The sequence below is a fragment of the Astyanax mexicanus genome, chromosome 22, assembly GCF_023375975.1.
Source record: "Astyanax mexicanus isolate ESR-SI-001 chromosome 22, AstMex3_surface, whole genome shotgun sequence".
In the NCBI taxonomy this organism is placed as follows: Eukaryota; Metazoa; Chordata; class Actinopteri; order Characiformes; family Acestrorhamphidae; genus Astyanax; species Astyanax mexicanus.
In genome coordinates this window covers 29,659,546-29,680,289 of record NC_064429.1, presented here as the reverse complement: position 1 = coordinate 29,680,289, position 20,744 = coordinate 29,659,546, and the positions used below count along the sequence as shown (strand labels likewise).

Below are 20,744 nucleotides of genomic sequence, written 5' to 3'. Positions count from 1 at the left end.
TGCAGAAAAGGTCTAAAAAAAAAAAACAATTGGGACACCAAGAGTATCATTTAAAAAAAGGGTTTATCTCTCTTTTGTTGGGGTAACTACAAGGGCCTTTCTACAAGATTTTACTGTGATTTTTTTTTTTATTGTATCCAACCCTTAGTGGTGTTGGGATGTAAGATGTTCACCATTTGCTATCATTCCAGAGAACACAGTTCCTCTACTTAACAGCTCAATGCATTATAGGCATGGTATCAGTAGGTTCAGTAGATCTTTATATGCTCCAGAGAGTCCTATTCTTCTGGCAATACTTTATGATAAACTGGTCCTGTGCAACAGTGGTAACTCCTGCTCTTTCTTTTCTTGGGGCAGTCCTGATGAGAGACGTTTTTTAATCATGACGTTTTTTGATGGTCTTTGAAGGCGACTGGACTTGTGGATACTTTCAAAGTTCTTGAAATGTTTCAAACTGACTGACCTTCATTTCTTAAAGTCATATTTTTTTCTTCATTTAGTTGAGTAGTTCTTGACATATGGATTAGAGCCTTACTCAAATAGAACTATTTACTCCTGGGATTGTCCTGATGAGTGCCAGTTCCATCACTTTTTTGACTGTCTTTTTGCAACTAAACTTGAGGATGTTTTCTTAAAAAAGCTCTTGTTTCTGATAACTGAAGAATGAGTATTGAGTAGATCATTTTGAGGGTGCTCTCTAAACATTTTGCTAGTACATGCTAATAGGTTACCAGCTTTAAACGTTAGCTGTTAGTATCCATTCACCATCCACTGTATTCTACAGAGTGTGAAGCCGTTAGAGAATGTGTTAGGAGTTATTCTTAGTAAAAGTAGGCTGAAAGAGAGAGGGTGCGTAAAGGAGACGTGACGCCCCGGCACCGAGCGAACGGTGGTACCTGTGATGGCCTCGGCAAAGAGCGGCTCTAAGAGATCTCCCCTGTACAGCCCGTACAGAGCCACCCTGTAGAAGGTGCTGGGAGAGAGGTCAATGACGGCTAAGCTGAACTCCTGCCCTGACAGAGTGTGGTTCTGGCCCTCCGAGAGGCCGTCCGGATCGGCCACCTCCACCACAAAGCCCTCAAACTCCCCTCTCTCCAGCTCCCAGGAGATATTGAAGCTGTTCCAGGACACCTCGGAGACCGTCACGTTGCCGATCAGCGGCTTTTGCTCGTCTGGATGATAAATAGAACAGGTTAAGCAGACAGGAAGTGGAGTATAGGCTGAGCATGACCTGTAGAAGAGTATGGAAGAAGACCATGGAAAAAGTTTGGAGGAGAAGGTCTGGTAAATGGTCCAGTCTTCATTCTTCTAGCAAAGTGCCACATTTACAATACGGGAAAAGATAGAAGCATCTCAAAAAATTAGAATATCATTGAATTGATGTACAGTATTACACAGAGTGATATATTTTAATCGTTTATGTCTTTTAGAAGAAGATTAGAATATTATATAAGAGCAACTTGTACTTTTGGCAGTGTGGGCAGTGTGCCAAGTCCTGCTGGAAAATGAAATCTAACCGCATCTCCATAAAAGGTGTCAGCAGCAGTGGGAAGCTTGAAGTGCTGTAAGATTTTGTCGGAAAATGTTCTGCGCTGACTTTGGACTTGATATTTATAAAACACAGTGGATCAACACCAGCAGATGACATACATGACTCTCCAAACCAAACCATCAGTGATCATCAGTAAATTTTACATTTCATTTGTAAATCAAGAGATCAGAGTCTGGAGGAAGAGTGGATGAAGAGACACACAGTCCAAACTGCTCGAGGTCTAGTGTGAAGTTTCCACCAATCAGTGATGGCTTGGAGTTGGAGAGACATGTCATCTGCTGGTGTTGCTTAAGAACAGTAGAGTGTAGAGGGATTTATTGAATGGAAAGTTTCCATTGCCGAGCAGCTCCATCCAAGCCTTACGTCACCAAACACAACGATGCAGGTGAGAATTCCACCTATTTCTCAACATATTATAGTTTCAGGGTTAGTTTCAGGGTTTTGATGAATGGAAATATATACTGTAACTACAGCAACTTCACTTCACTTTCACCGTATGTATGTGTGTATTATCTCAAACATTTGATAGAGGTGTTTAAAGATATTTATAAAACTCTTTAAAGGGGCGCCGAGTGGTCCAGCGGTCTAAGGCCCTGCCACTATGAGCAGGAGGTCGCAGGTTCGAACTCCAGCTCATGCAGCTTTGCCATCAAGCTGCCGGCGTCAGAGGGAGCAAAATTGGCCCTGCTCCCTCCGGGTGGGTAGATGGCGCTCTCTCCCCACATCACTCCTAGGGTAATGTCTGCAGCACCGGGCCTCTGTGAGCTGATGTATCAGAACCGAGTCTCTGTGTTTTCCTCCAAGCACGTGATGCTCGGCAATACTGCATCAGCAGCAGCTCGAAAAGAAGCGGTGTCTGGCTTCACATGTATCAGAGGAAGCATGTGTAAGTCTTCACCCTCCTGGTGTGTTGGGGCATCACTAGTAATAGGGGGAGTCCTAATGAGTGGGTTGGGGAATTGGCCGTGTAAATTGGGGAGAAAATGGGAAAAATTTGAAAAAAAAAAAAAAACCTTTTTAAAAGATGTTTAAAATGAAACAATGCACACTATTGCTCTTAACAAAAAAAAAAAATACAACATTTGTTTTTAGCCATTACTTTTTTAAATGTTATAAAGGGTTAAAAAATGCTTCTTAAATAAAAAAAATATGTCAAACAATACTGGAGGGTTTTTTCCATAACAGTTGAAATATGTCAACTCGGCTACAGTTTTTAAACTATTTGGACTGATCTGAGAGAAAAACGTCTCCCCTCTGTGAGCCAAGAGTAATCAACATCTGTGCCTGTTGATCTCCAGTTCCATCCCATCTGCTCCACCAGAGCAAACATCTGTCCGTGCAGTGAGATACGCTACTAGTGCATCTTAAAAAAATTTGAATATCATTGAAAAGTTACTTTATTTCAGTAATTCAGTTGAAAATGTGAAACTCATATATTATGTAGATGTATTACACACAAAGTGATATTTTTCAGAGTGACCATTTCTGGTTATTGACTGGACTTGAAGAGCTTACAAAGCAAAAAATAAAGGAAAAAAAAAAAAAATATATATATATACACACACAGTACAGGCCAAAAGTTTGAACACACCTTCTCATTTTCAATGCGTTTTCTTTATTTTCATGACTATTTACATTGTAGATTCCCCCTGAAGCATCAAAACTATGAATGAACACATGTGGAGTTTTATGTACTTAACAAAAAAAAAAAATGAGCTGAACCTCCACAGTCACCGGACCTGAACCCAATCCAGATGGTTTGGGGTGAGCTGGAGCACAGAGTGAAGAAGGCAAAGGGGCAACAAGTGCTAATAAACACCTCTGGGAACTCCTTCCTGAGGAGTTGGAAAACATTTCATTTCAGGTGACCATCTCTTTGGTGAAGCTCATTGAGAGAATGATGCCGAGAGTGTGCAAAGCAGTAATCAGAGCAAAGGGTGGCTATTTTGAAGAAACTAGAATATAAACTTATGTTTTTTAGTTATTTCACCTTTTTTTGTTAAGTACATAAAACTCCACATGCGTTCATTCATAGTTTTGATGCCTTCAGTGAGAATCTGCAATGTAAATAGTCATGAAAATAAAGAAAACCCATTGAAAAAGAGAAGGTGTGTCCAAACTTTTGGCCTGTACTGTACACACACACACACACACATATATATATATATATATATATATATATATATATATATATATATATATATATATATATATATATATATATATGTGTGTGTGTGTGTGTGTGTGTGTGAACATATGCAGAAAGTTAATGTATGCACTTTGTCTGTACTTTGTATTGAGCTCGTTTGAGTTTATCGGTCACTACCTGTGTTAATCCTTGGTTGTCACTATAAGGTGCAGTTAACCCATAGATGCAGTTTATATATATATATATATATATATATATATATATATATATATATATATATATATATATATATATATATATACAGCTCTTGAAAAAATTAAGAGACCACTTCAGTTTCTGAATCAGTTTCTCTGATTCTGCTTTTTATAGGTATATGTTTGATTTAAATGAACATTTTTGTTTTATTCTCCTTATTCTATAAACTACAGACAACTTTTCTCCAAAATCCAAATAAATATATTGTAATTTAGAGCATTTATTTGCAGAAAATGAAAGAGAAATGGCTGAAGTCAATTTTTAAAAAGTTCATATTCTTAAAATTTTAAGAGTTTAGAAATCAATATTTGGTGGAATAACCTTGGTTTTTAATCACAGTGTTCTCCTCCACCAGTCTTACACACTGCTTTTGGATAACTTTATGCTATATCACTCCTGGTGCAAAAATTCAAGCAGTTCAGTTTGGTTTGATGGCTTGTGATCATCCATCTTCCTCTTGATTATATTCTATAGGTTTTTTTTTTATTTGGTAAAATCAAAGAAACTCATCATTTTTAAGTGGTCTCTTATTTATTTTTTTGTTCAGAGCTGTATATAGGCATGTTTAAAGGCATGCGATGCAATAAAAGCCTGCAGTAATAAACAGGCTCGTTTGCGGAGTCACCTTTTTCGCTCTTAGCTCATTAACAGCAGCCGTGCACCTGATCATCAGCCTGCTGAGGCAGCTCCGGTATTAATGACTCGGAGAAAGACAGAGCCATTAATTCCTGAAGGTTCTGCGCAGCCCGCCGGAGCAGGAGTACGTCCAACACTTCAGAGCAGCGCGAGAGCAGCCGTGCAGCGCGAGAGGCGAGCGTGCAGCCCGAACCCGTAATTGAGTAGCATTGTGCTCCGTCAGCATTCAGCAGCACCAACACACGAGCAGATAGCCTGGAGATGCTCCACAGGCTGCCATTATCCTCTCAGTGCACACTGAAGTGGGCACAAGCACGGTGAGCAGAACGGAGAGGAAGACAATGAGCCCGGGCTGAATGACTTTCTCAGGCATCAGCTGACATCCAGCTTTCATTTGCTTATGAAAGGTAACATTGTGAGCAAGACTCAGAACTTACAATTAGCATTCCATTGACCTCCATTGTAGCACATCGGCTATACATCCATCTTGGTCATCACATCATATATATAGGGTAATATACATGTATTGTCACTGCTGGGACAAAAACCTTGTATCTCTGTCTTTTTATTGTTTATTGTTTAAAATCTACATTGACTATTTATATTATACTTTTAGAATTTCACTATATATATTTTTTCCTCCACCAGTCTTACATGCTGCTTTTGGATAACTTTATGCTACTCACTCCTGGTGCAAAAATTCAAGCAGTTCAGTTTGGTTTGATGGCTTGTGATCATCAATCATCTTCTTAATTATATTGCAGAGGTTTTAAAAATTGGTAAAATCAAAGAGACTCATCATTTCTAAGTAGTCTATTATCTTTTTTTTAATCAGAGCTGTATATAGGCATATTTAGAGGCATGCAGTGATAAACAGGCTCATTTGAGGAGTCACCTCTTCGCTCTTAGCCCATTAACAGCAGCCGTGCACCTGACCAACAGCTATATATATATATATATATTTTTTTTTTACATATATATATATATACACAGCTAAATTCACTATATATATATTTTTTTCAGATATACTGTATATAATTTCAGAATGAAAGATCACTGAATGCAAGTTAATGTAAAACTGCCATTGGTCCATTCATCCAAAATTTGGACACAAACTCCTGACATATTCATATTTTATAAAAGAGTAAAATATATATCTATATATCTATATATATATATACGTAATAGCTATATGTTGTCAGTATCATTAAACTAAATTCACTTTGACATAAATTTAAACTAGAATTTGGAAATTGTGCTTAATATTGTGTGAGAACTTTATGATAAATAGACCAGAAATGGTTCAAATGGAGAACAAAACAAAAAAATAAATAAACCTTCAAAAAATGAAGTGGAAGCCAAATATAAAAACACTCATTCCACGTAATTTTGAATAAATTCTATTGTTTAATTTATCTTAAAATATGAACTAATAAAATACAAAAAGTTATTTATAGCAAAAATAAAGACATGAGGTTTTTGTCCAACAGCGAATTTTATATATATATAGCTCTGGAAAACATGAAGAGACCACTTGAGTTTCTGAATCAGTTATTTCTTATTTTGCTATTTATAGGTATCTGTTTGCGTAAAATGAACATTGTTGCTTTATTCTATAAACTACAGACAACATTTCTCCCAAATTCCAAATAAAATATTGTCATTTAGAGCATTTATTTGCTGAAAATGAGAAATGGCTGTCCGCCTCCACCAGTCTTACACACTGCTTTTGGTTAACTTTATGCCACTCCTGGTGCAAAAATTCAAGCAGTTTAGCTTGGTTTGGTGGCTAGTGATCATCCATTTTTTTCCAGAGCTGTATACATATATATGAATGATGTTGTTGTTGGCCTTTCTGTGTGCATGCTTCAGACATGGCCTTCACTTCATTCATATGGTGATGACTTCTGATAAACAACCAAGCCTCACCTCACAAAGAAATAAGAAATACTCCAGTGTCCTTCAACAAAAACACTTACAGAGCTGAGGAAAATGTCTCTTCCTCAGGTTCTTCTTCTTCTTCTGTGCTTCTATTACCTCTGTTATTATTAGAATTGAACCATTTAATCTATTAAATCTGTTAGAAAACACTGGAATACTCATCAGTTTCTCTTGGTGGGCATTGTGCCAGAGAGTGTTCATGCAGTCACAGGCAGGATATTTGATGCAGGAGCATTCGTATACATGCATGAATCCACCGGTACAGTCATATAGACTATAAAGAGATCAGCATCAGGTCCAGGTGAAGTTCTTTTGGTCAAATAAAGCATTTCCGCATGATTCATCACACTAGGTATGAGTTATATTGGTACTCTGGATCTTAACCCTTAGAACTCTACGGACGGATTTGCCCCGTATGGGATGCAATTTTATGATATTAAATAAAAATCTGAATATACACTTCTAGTTAAAAGCTTTAGAATATTTTTCTTCCTTATTCTCTTTTCAGATTCAGTCAATAACCAGAAATGGTAAAAAAAAAAATCCAGTGTAAACAATTATGCAGTAACTGTATTGTATATATATATATATATATATATATATATATATATATATATATATATATATATATATATATCTGAATATATATATCTGGAAAAAAATAAGAGACCACTCCAGTTTCTGAATCAGTTTCTCTGATTTTGCTATTTATAGGTTTATGTTTGAGTAAAATGAACATTGTTGTTTTATTCTATACTTTTATTCTAACTACAGACAAAATTTCTCCCAAATTCCAAATAAAAATATTGTCATTTAGAGCATTTACTTAGCATTTAGCAGAAAATGAGAAATGGCTGAAATAACAAAAAAAGATGCAGAGAAAACAAGTTCATATTCATAAAGTTTTAAGAGTTCAGAAATCAATATTTAGTGGAATAACCCGTTTTTTAATCACAGTTTTTATATGCATTTTGGCATCATTTTCTCCTCCACCAGTCTTACACACTGCTTTTGGATAACATGAATTCAAGCAGTTCAGTTTGGTTTGATGGCTTGTGATCATCCATCTTCCTCTTGATTATATTTCAGAGGTTTTCAATTTGTTAAAATCAAAGAAACTCATCATTTTAAGTGGTCTCTTATTTTTTCTCTTATCAGATGTTCAGTTGATGTATTTGAGCAAATTATTGTGAACTAAAAACATAGCAACTTTCTATTTTTTCCACTTATTTATTGCTTTAATCTTTGTTTTAATCTATTCTACTGTAATAATCAATAGCTTTTGCAAGAAAATACACACTTCCTGTCCAGATAAATGGTTTTAAATACAGGATATATATGTACACTGTATGTATGCCTATATTAAAATGATACACCTAGACCTATAGCCTCGGATCTGATGAGAGCATACTGTCTCTCAATACTTAATGACCACAAACGACAGGTCCCCAGACGCTCCAGCTGAAACCCTTGTAATCCTTTCAGCAGGGCAGCGAGTGATTGTCCATCCGGAGAACAGCCCGGAGCGAGGGGTCTCCCTGCCCCCACTCCACCCGACCCCACTCCACCCGACCCCACCCCACCCGACCCCACCTCATCCCATTATAGGCCTGTGGAGAGTGTGCGCTCCGTGTTTGCACTCCGTGTCTGGGGTGGATAATGGCAGCAGGAATGAATCGGCGGGGATTATAGCGCTCCTGATTTGGGAGACACTGTTTTAGTCAGAGCCTCAGCATGGGGCCTATTTATTACCCCGCCCCACTGTTCATCGAGGTCAAATCGCACAAAGCCAGAGGGGCGTGGCCTCATTTGGACAATTACCACATGAATGAGCTTTGTTTGTGTGTGGTGTGGTGTGTAGTCCATATCTTTGGCAAGCAAGTGAATGCATTTAATGTTCCTGAACATTAATCAGGAAAAAATACATTATTCAACTTATTATTAATAATATTATTCTGTATTAGTTAGCCTTTTTTAGATACAGAAGTTAAATAGAAGAAAATTATATCGGCACATTCTTCATCAAATTTGATTTTTGTCTGGAAACAAATAAGAGACCACTTACAAATGATGAGTTTCTTTGATTTTACCAAATTAAAAACCTCTGGAATATAATCAAGAGGAAGATGGATGATCACAAGCCATCAAACCAAGCTGAAATGCTTGAATTCAAGTTATCCAAAAGCAGTCTGTAAGACTGGTGGAGAAGAAAGTGCCAAGATGCATGAAAACTGTGATTAAAAAACAGGGTTATTCCACCAAATATTGATTTTTGAACTCTTAAACTTGTATTAATATGAATTAATATGTTTTTTGCATTATTTGAGGTCTGAAAGCTCTGCATAATTTTATGTTATTTCAGCCATTTCTCATTTTCTACAAATAGAGCTCTAAATGACAATATTTTTATTTTTTATTTGGAATTTGGGAGGAGATGTTGTCCGTAGTTTATAGAATAAAACAACAATGTTCATTTTACTCAAATTTATATACCTATAAACAGCAAAATCAGAGAAATTGATTCAGAAACAGCAAAGTGGTCTCTAATTTTTTTTCCAGAGCTGTATATATATATAATTATCAAGCATAACTTAATATGCTGACACAATATGACTAACTGCTTGTTTATAGATCCATTGTTCACTTTTTTAAGCTCCAGTGGCCATATAGCGTATTACTATAATTACAGAATTATTATAATGTAGTGTATAATGTGATATAATGTTTATCTGCATTGATAATCTGGCATCCACTATCAGACATTTTCTCCTCATCTTGCTATGAGCATGATGGCCAAGGTTTATTTAATCTCACTTACAAGATATCACCTCACAAGTACTAGTATCTACTAATATAATAATATCACATGACTTTTTCCAACTTCAGTTTGGCACACACTATCAGGCTTAGCTTGACTTCACATCAATAATTCATGCCACCTTGCTATGAGCACACAATCTCACTCACAAGATATCACCTCACAACTTATACAAGTCATTGGATAGGTACTGGTATAACGTCTCATGACTTTTACCACCTCAGATTTGGCACACACTATTACGCTTAGCTTAATGTCACTCACAAGATAGCACCTCACAACATGTGTCATGGGACAGCTACTACAATCACATCTCATGACTTTTTCCACCTTTAATTTGGCACCAACTACCAGGCTTAGCTTGACTTCACATCAATATCTATCTATCTATCTATCTATCTATCTATCTATCTATCTATCTATCTATCTATCTATCTATCTGGAGCACATATATATATATATATATAAGGCCTTCTGTATTGAATGTGGATTTAGAATATAGATTTCTTCCATGTTCACACTGGCCAGTGTTCATTTAACGTCACTCACAAGATAGCACCTTACAGATTATACATGTCATGGGACAGCTACTAATATCACATCACATGATTTTTTTCCACCTTTAATTTGGCACACGCTATCAGGCTTAGCTTGACTGCACATCAATAAATCACATAGCCTTGCCATGAGCACACTGGCCAGTGTTCATTTAACGTCACTCACAAGATAGCACCTCACAGATTATACATGTCATGGGACAGCTACTAATATGACATCTCATTACTTTTTCCACATTTAATTTGGCACACACTATCAGGCTTAGCTTGACTTTACATCAACAATTTACATAGCCTTGCCATGAGCACACTGGCTCACACACAAGATATTACCTCACAACTTATACATGTCTCATGGAAGTTAAAGCCTGCTATGATAAGGTGGAGTACAAATATATAAAGCCTTCTGCATTGAATGTGGACTTAGAGTATAGATTTCTACCATGTGCACGCTGCCCAGTGTTCATTTAACGTCACTCACAAGATAGTACCTCACACTTTATACATGTCACAGGACAGCTACTAATATCACAAACTGGCACACACTATCAGGCTTAGCTTCAATAGTTCACATAACCTTGCCATGAGCACATTGGCCAGTGTCTATGTAACGTCACTAACAAAATAGCACCTCACAACTTATACATTTCATGGGACAGCTACTACAGTCATGTTTTATGACTTTTTCCACTTCTGATTTTTGACACCAACTTTCAGGCTTCGTTTGACTTCACGCCAATAATTCACATAGCCTTGCCATGAGCACACTGGCCAGTGTTCATTTAACCTCAGTCACAAGATAGCACCTCACAACTGTCCACTGATGTAACACCTTACATTCAATTCACAGGGACTTCTGTGGTCACATGACTTCTTTGACACGTCAGTGTATAGTAAATGAACAGGTGGTAGTGTGTGTACTGTATAGAGCAGTGCAGGACTGACCTGTGGTGGCTGAGAGATGGGCTGGTGCACTCTTCTTCCTCCCTCGTTCAGTAGTGAGCGTGATGGTGTACAGCATGCCAGGGCTCAGGTTCCTCAGGGTGTAGGTGCTGGCACTGCCTGGAACCTCCAGCTCAGTCCTGTGGCCGTCAGCGGACGTGAACACCAGCCTGTAGATGTCAAATTTAGCCAGAGGTCGTTTCCAGATCAGCACCAGCGTGGTTTCTGAAGCCTCGCTCACTTCCAGGTCTTTAGGAGCATCCAGGTCTGAGAGGAAGATTAAATTAAATCATTAAATATTATGATCATAATTTGTTTGGAAGGAACTCCTGAATGAACGCCAAATTGTAGGGTATGTATAAATACATACAGTTTAGACGTGTAATTTGTGCTTTGAGACTCGTACTTATTTCAAATTAAAGGACACACTTTCCACATGCATTTCTGGACAAGCTAAGTAATACAGAACCCTTAGTAAAAGTGAAAAACACATGCTGGCTAATGACGTAAAGTAATAAAGCATTGTGTTATATAGATATATGCAGATCTTGCAAAGTTGTCCAGGCTGCTTCACCAGAGTTACACAGTGCAGTTTCTGAAACAAGTCAGTTGTAGCCGAGTGCTAAACGATAAGAAGGCTACAATCAATAGATAATGTATCAATCAATCAATTAATTAAGGATGAAGGATGGTAACATCTCGGAAACAGCTAACTTTGACAGATTTTCAATGCATTCCAACAACATATCAGTAGTGCTTTATGTGTATTAACTTTAAATATTAGCCAGGCCAGGTATGTTGGAAAACTGGCCAACTGTCATGATTTAATGGTTTCATCATATATTTACTACATTAAAGACATGGCAATATGTTTTAGAATTGGTTAGAATTGGTATTTCATGCTCCTTGGCTCCTCCTACATGCATTTCTGGACAAGCTAAGTAATACAGAACCCTCGGTGACAAGTGAAAAACACATGCTGGCTAATGAGGCAAAGAAATATTGTGTAGCATTATATAGATATCAATCAATCAATCAATCAATCAATCAATCAATCAATCAATCAATCAATCAAAGGGTGATAAAATCTCAGAAACCACTCATTTATTATATCTTACCAGTTACAGCATTGGTAGTGGTGGGCAGGCTTTCCCTCTCATCTTTGATTGCTGTCACTCCCATTCCGTACTCAGTTCCAGGCCTGAGCCCTGTTGAAGAGATTGATCAAAGGGTTAATTCTGTAATTTCTTAAAAAAACACCATGAACATTTTAAATATTGTGATGATATTTTGACATTAGCCCTAATTTTGCCCTTTTTTGCAAGGACATCTGAGGGTAGGAAATTAATTTTTTGGAATGAATTAGAGGAAATCTGATTGGGTTTCATGGTTCCTGTTACTGTTTAAATACAGTGCCTCTATTGTATAATATATTGTTAATAACTTTAACCTTAATTTTCCTACAAATACAGCTCACACAGATCACTCATTTGTATGCCTACATTACATCAGGGCAGCCAAAACATTAAGTACACACAAAAACTTACCTGTCAGGCAGCCTTTTATTGTGAATTAGTTTCCCATTAAAGGGCAGCCTTTAAAAAGGCTTTTTAATGAAATATGGTACAATATCTATCTAATTTCCAGTCGCAATTGATAGTCATATAATAGTTTGGTAACTATTGAACTAATCCAGCATGAGCGCCATTTTACGACTAACTAATGCATAGCCCCTTTATCAGAACGCTAAGAAGGGGTTAGAGAGCCCCCGTAGTGAAAGCCATGAATCTGATTGGTTAGATTGTCTTTTGACTTTGCTATTCTGTAGAAGGGTCCACGCAGGTACAGAAGCCATTTTAATAAGCAGTGTTGATTGGTTAGTACCTCTGTCAGTCAGTACCTCTGTATCCGTCCTATAGCAAGTGAAAAACACTATTGCTTTGAATTAGTTGCTTTTTTATTTTAGTTAGTTTATGAAATATATGCGTACAATTGCTTACATTTCTTGATTAAATATTATGTAATGATTGACATGCACCTATTGTCACTCCTTCTTTAAAGGTTTAGAAGGGCCTCACTGCACACCATTGCTAAGATTTAGTTTTTGCAGTGTTAGACTTATACTTTGCAGCTAATACAAAACAGTCTAGAGGAAGCTCCATATTTACGAAGGTCTTTTTTTATTTACGATGTTTTCGGACAGTCTGGAAGCTCCTCTATTGTAACATGCTGTTGAAACCAAATCACCATCAGTCAGGTTTACATTTCAGCAGCGCACCATTTCAATCAGCTCTTCTCCAGTCGGCGTGTCGGAGAGGCTCTCACTGAAGGCCAAAAGCAATATTTACTGTCTTACAAGAGGCACTTAGATCAGCGCAGCTCCCGCTGATAAGGGCCCCCAGCTCCAAATCCCAGCATTTACTCCTCTTAATGCCTCTATTGGCTCCAGCAGAGGTCACTGCACAGGAGCCTTCCAGCATGAAATTACACCTAATGCGGAGGAAACTCTTACTATCAATAAAATCACGAGCGTGACAGCAATTACAGATAATAACTGTGTGAAAGAGACGCGGAGTGAGGTGTGTGTGTGTGTGTGTGTGTGTGTGTGTAGAACACACTCGCTTATTACAACAGACTCAGTGCCTTATGAAGGGAACGGGCCTCCCAAGGACAAAGGAGCAGACCAGACAAAGAATCTATTACGCATTTTGAATATATTTTTCCCCCCAGCTCGGCTAATCCCTCCGTGCAGTAACACATGGCAGCGGAGAATGAGATTGCCTCAGAGCGCTGTGTATAATAGCAGCAGCGCTTAAACGGGAAAAAGAAAAGAAAAGTCTACTTTCTGTGTTTGACCAGGATTTTAACACTGAAACAAGTGTAGTGTTATTTCATTTACTGTGTGAATGTAAAGAAAAAAGACCCTCCGGCTGTTTTCGCACAAAGACGGACCATCTTCTTTTGGGCTAGCGATTGTTTCAAGACGTTAAAACAAGAAGAGACTCATTTAGACATAAGTGCAATGAATGAACTGAACACTAAATACATACAGCTCTAAAAAAAAAGAGTTGCTCTGATTTTGCTACTTATAAGTATATGTTTGAGTAAAATGAACTACAGACAATATTTTTCCCAAATTCCAAATAAAAATATTGTCATTTACAACATTTATTTACAGAAAATGAGAAATGTCTGTAATGACAAAAAAAAGATGCATAGCTTTCAGACCTCAAACAAGTTCATATTCATAAGGGTTTAAGAGTTCAGAAATCAATATTTGGTGGAATAACCCTGCTTCATAATCACAGTTTCCATTCATCTTGGCCTGTTCTCCTCCACCAGTCTTACACACTGCTTTTAGATAACTTTATGCCTTTACTCCTGGTGCAAAAACATTCGAGCAGTTCAGTTTGGTGGTTTGATGGCTTGTGATCATCCATCTTCCTCTTGATTATATTCCAGAGGTTTTCAATTTGGTCAAATCAAAGAAACTCATCAGTGGTCTCTTTTTTTTTATAGCTGTACAACTGTACACTCCCAATGGTTTAGCATTGTTTGGTTAAAAAGTGGATGCATCGATATTTAATCTGTGTTCTGAGTTCTTTCCCAGATTCCTTCAAGCTCAGAGATATGCTTATTGGTCAGAGCTGTCTGGGGCAGAGCCAGAAAGTAAATACAGGAAGAAGCTTCCATCTCTGAGTGTCTTTAGTGTCTAAACAGCAAAATCACATGCTATACCTTTTAGCCAGGTCAGTTCAGAAGCCATAATGTCTTCTACCTCTGTCACGCCTTTGTAATATGTGCAGTATTTGGTTTAGCATTGTTTTGTTAGCATATAGATAAAAATCCAAGCTCCAAAATGCATCTCAATAAACTTTAAGTTAGAAAAATGTACAAATTGTGGTTGAACCCAAATTGAGACCAAGCCAACCTCTCTACACATGCTCAGTTTGACTTTTTAGTTCATAGGGGGTCTACTGAGTAATTTTGCAAAGGTTTTCACCTGATAATGTTCACGCTATTTACGTATATTTTGGGTGTATCCTCCCATCTGTCACTCACCGTCAGTGTGTAGTCATTCTCCACAGGCTACTGCTGCTTTCTCCTGGCATTTATATATTGTATGTTTTATATAATAGTTAAATGGCTGGTCTTACCAGTGATCTTGGCTTGAGTGGTGTCCTGTGGTCCTGTAGGGAAGGTAAGTTCTCCATGTTCTCCTCCAGACAGTGGGCCGTATTTGATGCGGTAGCTGGGGACGTTAGCTTGGCTGTTCTTCCATTCCAGGGTGATGGTCTCCTCAGTCTGATCAATGGCGTGAAGGTTCTTGGGGGCATCCAGGTCTGGAACACAACAACCCGGCTTAGTTATAAGACATTTCTCATGGTCTTTGAAGCTAACTACGAAGATCTATGTCAACTCTGCTTTTGGAGGTATCCTGCTCTACACTTTTTAATCTGTACCCTGCTTCCAAACCTGATTCAACCAAAGCACGAGTTTTGTGTATAGGCCCGAGCATTGAATAGACAACCTTGTGATCAACAACCTTTTGGAAAAAGGGAATTGAACAGGTCTTTATGTCCACAGGTTCAACTGTGTACCTGTGAACTTTATGGACAGTGGCGTCTCACTGACTAAAATCATTGGGTTATTGCTCACAAGGTTGTAGGTTCAATACCCAAGTCTGCTAAGCAGCTACTCTCATAAAAAGTGTAGTGTTCAGGTACTGGTGGTCCAACAAAGTGCCCACTATCCTGTATAGACAGTTGTGTCAGCTTAGAAGACCTGAGTATTGAACCCACAACCTTGTGATCAATGACCATGTCAGTACACTGTGAAAACAGGGAAATTTACATGTCCGTATGGTCCACCTGAGCACTTACTATACTTTACCCACTATCACTATATTTAGAAGACTTGGGTGTCAAACGCACAACCTTGTGATCAATGACCCTGTCAGTACACTGTAAAAAAAGGGAAATTTACATGTCTTTTACAGACATGTAAATTTACAGACTTGTAAATTTCCCTTTTTTCACAGTGTACTGACAGGGTCATTGATCACAAGGTTGTGCGTTCGACACCCAAGTTTTCTAAACTTACTCAACTGTCTATACAGGATAGTGGGTCCACCTGAGCACTTACTATACTTTATGGAGAATGGTGGCAGCTTAGAAGACTGTGGAGATCAAACCCACAACCTTGTGATCTATAACCCTGTCATTACACTGTCAGATAAAGGGTAGTGTTCAGATACTAATGGTGAAACAGAGCTCCCACTATCCTGTATAGACAGTTGAGTCAGCTTAGAAGACTTGGGTATCGAACCCACAACCTTGTGATCTATAACCCTGACAGTATACTGTCAGAAAAAGAGTTGTGTTTAGGTCCATATGGTCAAAGTGATTACCCACTATATGTTATGGACAATGGTGGCAGCTTAGAAGACTTGTGATCTATAACCCTATCAGTACACTGTCAAAAAAAGGATTGTGTTTAGGTTCTTATGGTCCACCTGCTTACCCACTATACATTTTAAGGAGAATGGTGGTAACTTAGAAGACTTCGCTATCGAACCCACAACCTTGTGATCAATAATGCTGTCAGTACACTGTCAGAAAAAGGGTAGCATACAGGTCCTCATGGTCCAAATCTGCAACAATTTTGTGTCTAAGCTCAATGCCCATTATAACCAGCATATCTACCATATACTGTATATATAGGTGGCAGGTTTGCAACTCGTGTATGCAGCTATTTGTATCTATTTGTGTGCAATTATTAAACCAAGTGTACGCTGTCAATCAAAAGGAAAGAGACCACCACAGCACCAGATGGTGGGCTATTCTCAGCACAGCAGTGACACTGACACGGTGGTGACATGTTAATGTGGGCTGTGCTGGTATGAGTGCTGTGCTGGGTTAAGAATTACAAAGGCACAGCAGTGTTAATCATCCTGTGGTGCTTCCTTTGATTGACATGGTAGGGGGGTGGAGGCTGAAGGCTGAAGTCAGAAATATCAGCAATACTAGCAAAGTGGACCTGGTACCTGATACTACAGTAGATTTTCAGTATATACATTATATTTTGTATACTATTAGATACACAATGTGTTACCCCAGGGGGTACATTCATTTCTGTACCTTTATTTAGGGAAGATAATATATTATATTCCATTGTAGTAAATTTCATTTTTACTCATGACAACCTCAGAAACACAAACAAGTCGACCTGGGTATTGAACCCATAGCCATAGTCAATAATCCAGTACATTGTTAAAAATTAGTCATTTTCACGTCTTTATGGTCAACAATGGCTAAATGGTGGGATGTAGGTTCAATCCCTAAGGTGCCCAGAAACATTCAGAAGTCGACCTGGGTATTGAACCCAAAACCTTGTGATTAAAAACCCAGTACACTGTTAGAAATAGCGTGCTGTTCAGGTCTTCATGGTCAAAAATAGGTTTCAATACCCAAGTCTAAACTACTGTATCTCCCCTGTGGGTGCTCAAAAAACACTCAAAAGTTGAAATGGGTATTGAACCTACAACCTAGTGACCAACAACCAGAAAAGGGTATTTTTTTTAGTTCCTTATGGTCCAAGACCTGTAGACCTGTTTCCTTTATGGACATTGGTTATTGACTACAGTAGTGATGGGTTATTGATCACAAGGTTGTGGGTTCTATACCCAGATCTGTTGATCTACCAATTGTTGGACTTTCTAGGAAAGGGAAAGCCTCACTTTCTTTTCTCTTATGTACACAAATTAAACCAAGTTAAATTAAATTAAATTAAATAAAGATTTGAGTCTCGAACCTGTGGTGAACATCTCATGGACGGGCACACTGGTCATCTCCCCTCTGTGGGCACTCAGAGACACTCTGTATTCCGTATCTGGGTAGAGTTGACCCAGGTGGTACTGGGTATCCAGAGCTGAGAGCTCCACGGTGTTCACGCCCGAGGAGTCGGTGACCGGGGCGTAGGACACGGAGATTCCGTCCACGTGAGCTACAGGCTGGAACCAGGTGATCAGGGCAGTGCTGTCCGTTATGTCTCGCACGTCCACCTGGCTGGGAGCGTCAATCACTGCGTGGAGGAGAAAATAAGGATTGAAACGTGAATTGAAAAGCGATTTATTTAAGCAAGGGCAAAAAGGCAGGGCTGTATACCCGGGCTAAACAGATTAATTCACTTTTTTATTATAAATAGTCCCACGGATCACGGCATCAAAGGTTTGTGTGGAGAATGCTAAATCAGCTGCTTCTGACATGCTTTGGGATTTGACGGCGTGTGTATTTAAGGTCATTGAAATGGATTATTTGTAATTTCCTTAGATCACGTATTCCTAGGGAGCGAGAGGAGGCTCCTGCGGGGGGAAAATCGCTTCGCCACATGAGACACTGCGGCGAGGGGTCATCTTTCTGTGAGCAGTAGATAAAACAGAAAATCAGCATTTTCGCTCGGAGCTGATTTTGCGGCTGTGCAAAGCTGCGGAACTCTCCGGAGACCAGCGCTTCACCAGCGAGGAGAGCTCAGCTTACTTTCAGCAATTAGTGCACCCTCCCCAAGCTCTTCCTGACTGGCATATCATCTCAGAGAAGAGCAGCAACAAGCATGCTTACGAACGTGTAAGAATATATCATCAATACAGCAACAAAAAAAAAGTATGGCAATATGTGTGTCCCACTTTATAATGTAATACAAAGTGTCTCTAATACAAAGGTGCGACAGCATTCGTTAACATTCAATAGAATTCATTACTCTGTAGGTAGAATTATAGATACCAGAGGTTAATAAAATACTTCTGTAGAAGTTGAATTATCAAATCAAGCTTTTTACTCTTTAAGTAAAAGTGTTTAAAAAAAAAGTATAAAAGTAAAAGTAATGTAAAGAGAAAAAATAAAGTTATTAAGGACAAAAGCTTAGGCTGCACCACTATAGGGTCCTATAATGCAATACCACCTCCCCCCCTCCCCAAAACGCATTTTTCTAAAAGCCATAATGACTATAATGTTTTGTAAATAAAATTGTAATGTTGATAAATTTGGGATGCACTAGGCTCTCTAGTGTTTCAGCTGCATCTTCTGTTTGACCATTGAAAATAAATGTATTTTCATTTGTCTCAATTTCTCTTGATATAAAAGGATTACAGTGGGGCCACAAATGGTCCAGCACTCTAAAGCACTGCCACTATAATCGAGAGATTGCTGGTTCGAATCCCGGTCATGCAGCTTGCCATCAGCTGCCGGAGCCCTGAGAGAGCAAATTTGGCCTTGCTCTTACTAGGTGAAAATGGAACAAAATTAGAAATAATAAAAAAATATTAATAATTACAATTATACAGGATATGTCATAAACATGTATATCAATATAATACAGGAAAAAAAACAGCAAAATATTTTGTCCCATGTGAAAATCTGATTTTATATTATCGCAATATATTAAGATATATTGTATGAAGGATTTCTGTTTAGCCTTAACTCCCTAAAAAAATTATAAACTGTCAAAAGTATTAAAAATCTCAATCTCATTTGTTTTTAAGTTGTAAGAGACAGAATGGCACAGTATTCTAAAACTGATAATGACACAACTAATGAATTGTGCTCTCATAAACTGTTGGTTGGCTAAAATATAAGCTTTTCCCCTTTTTTTAAAGCTTTTAGCTTGAAGTAACACACAGCAAACAGTTCTCAGGTATGTAAAAGCCAAATTAAAAGGGAACACATCTCTGCAACACCTGGTGTTTTACGAGCTGACCACAAATCACCAGAAGGAAAGGGTCGTACTGAAAGATGCCACAATGTCACAGCGCTAATAGCTTTCCCACATATGGTTCTGCTTATGTAGACCAACCATTAGCCATGTTTCCAGTCCCCGGATCTGTGTGGGAGTCGCTGAAAGATGTGAAACCAGGCTTTTTTCTTTTGTTGAAAGCTTTACTGAGCCACAAACACACAGCTTACTAACACAGTCAGAGGAGAAGTGTAGCGAAAACACTGTGACTTATAAAACAGCGTCTAAAATAGACTATTTTACTAGTAAAATTCTTATTTTATCAGATTCTGGCTTTTTAGTCGCTTTACCATCACAACTTATCCGTAATGTAATTGTAATTTGTCACATGTTAGCACTGATTTAGATGAATTTCAGCTCTCTTTTTTACTAGTTTCTCTATAATCCCATTTTACTATTAAAAATTACAGCTTTCTAAAGCACTGCCACTATGATCTAGGGATCCCGACTTTTCGAATCCCAGTCATGCAGCTTGCCTTCAGCTGCCAGAGCCCTGAGAGAGCACAATTGGCCTTGCTCTCTCTCTGGGTGGGGGGTAGATGATGCACTTTCCCCTTATCACTTCAAAGAGTGATGTCGAGCAGCACAAGGCATCTAAACCCATACATCATCCAGTGACTCTTCCAAACAACTCCTCCAATTTGGGTGTAGACAGAAAAAATCAGGGAGTTTAGTGTCTTTTTTAAGTGAGATTGAAATTGGAGCTTCAGATCAGGAGCATCCCTCACTATCTTCAAGAAACTCCTTAAAACGGAGCTTTTCAAAGAGCACTTACTCTCCTAACACCTCTAACTAACTACCTTCTACTACCAGATCAGGAGAATCTCTCACTATCTTTAATAAACTCCTGAAGACAGAGCTCTTCAAATAGCAATAACTCTCCTAACTCCTCTAACTAACTACCTTCTACTACCAGATCAGGAGAATCTCTCGCTATCTTTAATAAACTCCTGAAGACAGAGCTCTTCAAAGAGCTCTTACTCTCCTAACACCTCTAACTAACTACCTTCCACTACCAGATCAGGAGAATCTCTCACTATCTTTAATAAACTCCTGAAGACAGAGCTCTTCAAAGAGCACTTACTCTCCTAACACCTCTAACTA

The 20,744-nt window shown here is 38.3% G+C and overlaps 1 protein-coding gene across 4 annotated transcripts in view; it reads right to left on the bottom strand.

Moving 5' to 3' along the window:
• tncb (tenascin Cb) overlaps window positions 1-20,744 on the bottom strand; it is a 182,505-nt gene that overhangs the window by 26,103 nt on the left and 135,658 nt on the right. For 2 of the 4 annotated variants that reach the window (XM_049470312.1, XM_049470311.1), the window contains exons 7-11: window positions 17,664-17,933; window positions 15,008-15,193; window positions 11,969-12,058; window positions 10,854-11,117; window positions 897-1,172 (exon numbers count right to left, since the gene is read on the bottom strand). In XM_049470312.1, the coding sequence (XP_049326269.1) occupies window positions 897-1,172; window positions 10,854-11,117; window positions 11,969-12,058; window positions 15,008-15,193; window positions 17,664-17,933 (1,086 nt within the window). The remainder of the gene's footprint in view (window positions 1-896; window positions 1,173-10,853; window positions 11,118-11,968; window positions 12,059-15,007; window positions 15,194-17,663; window positions 17,934-20,744) is intronic. The other 2 variants (XM_049470314.1, XM_049470313.1) reach the window with 1 other exon arrangement.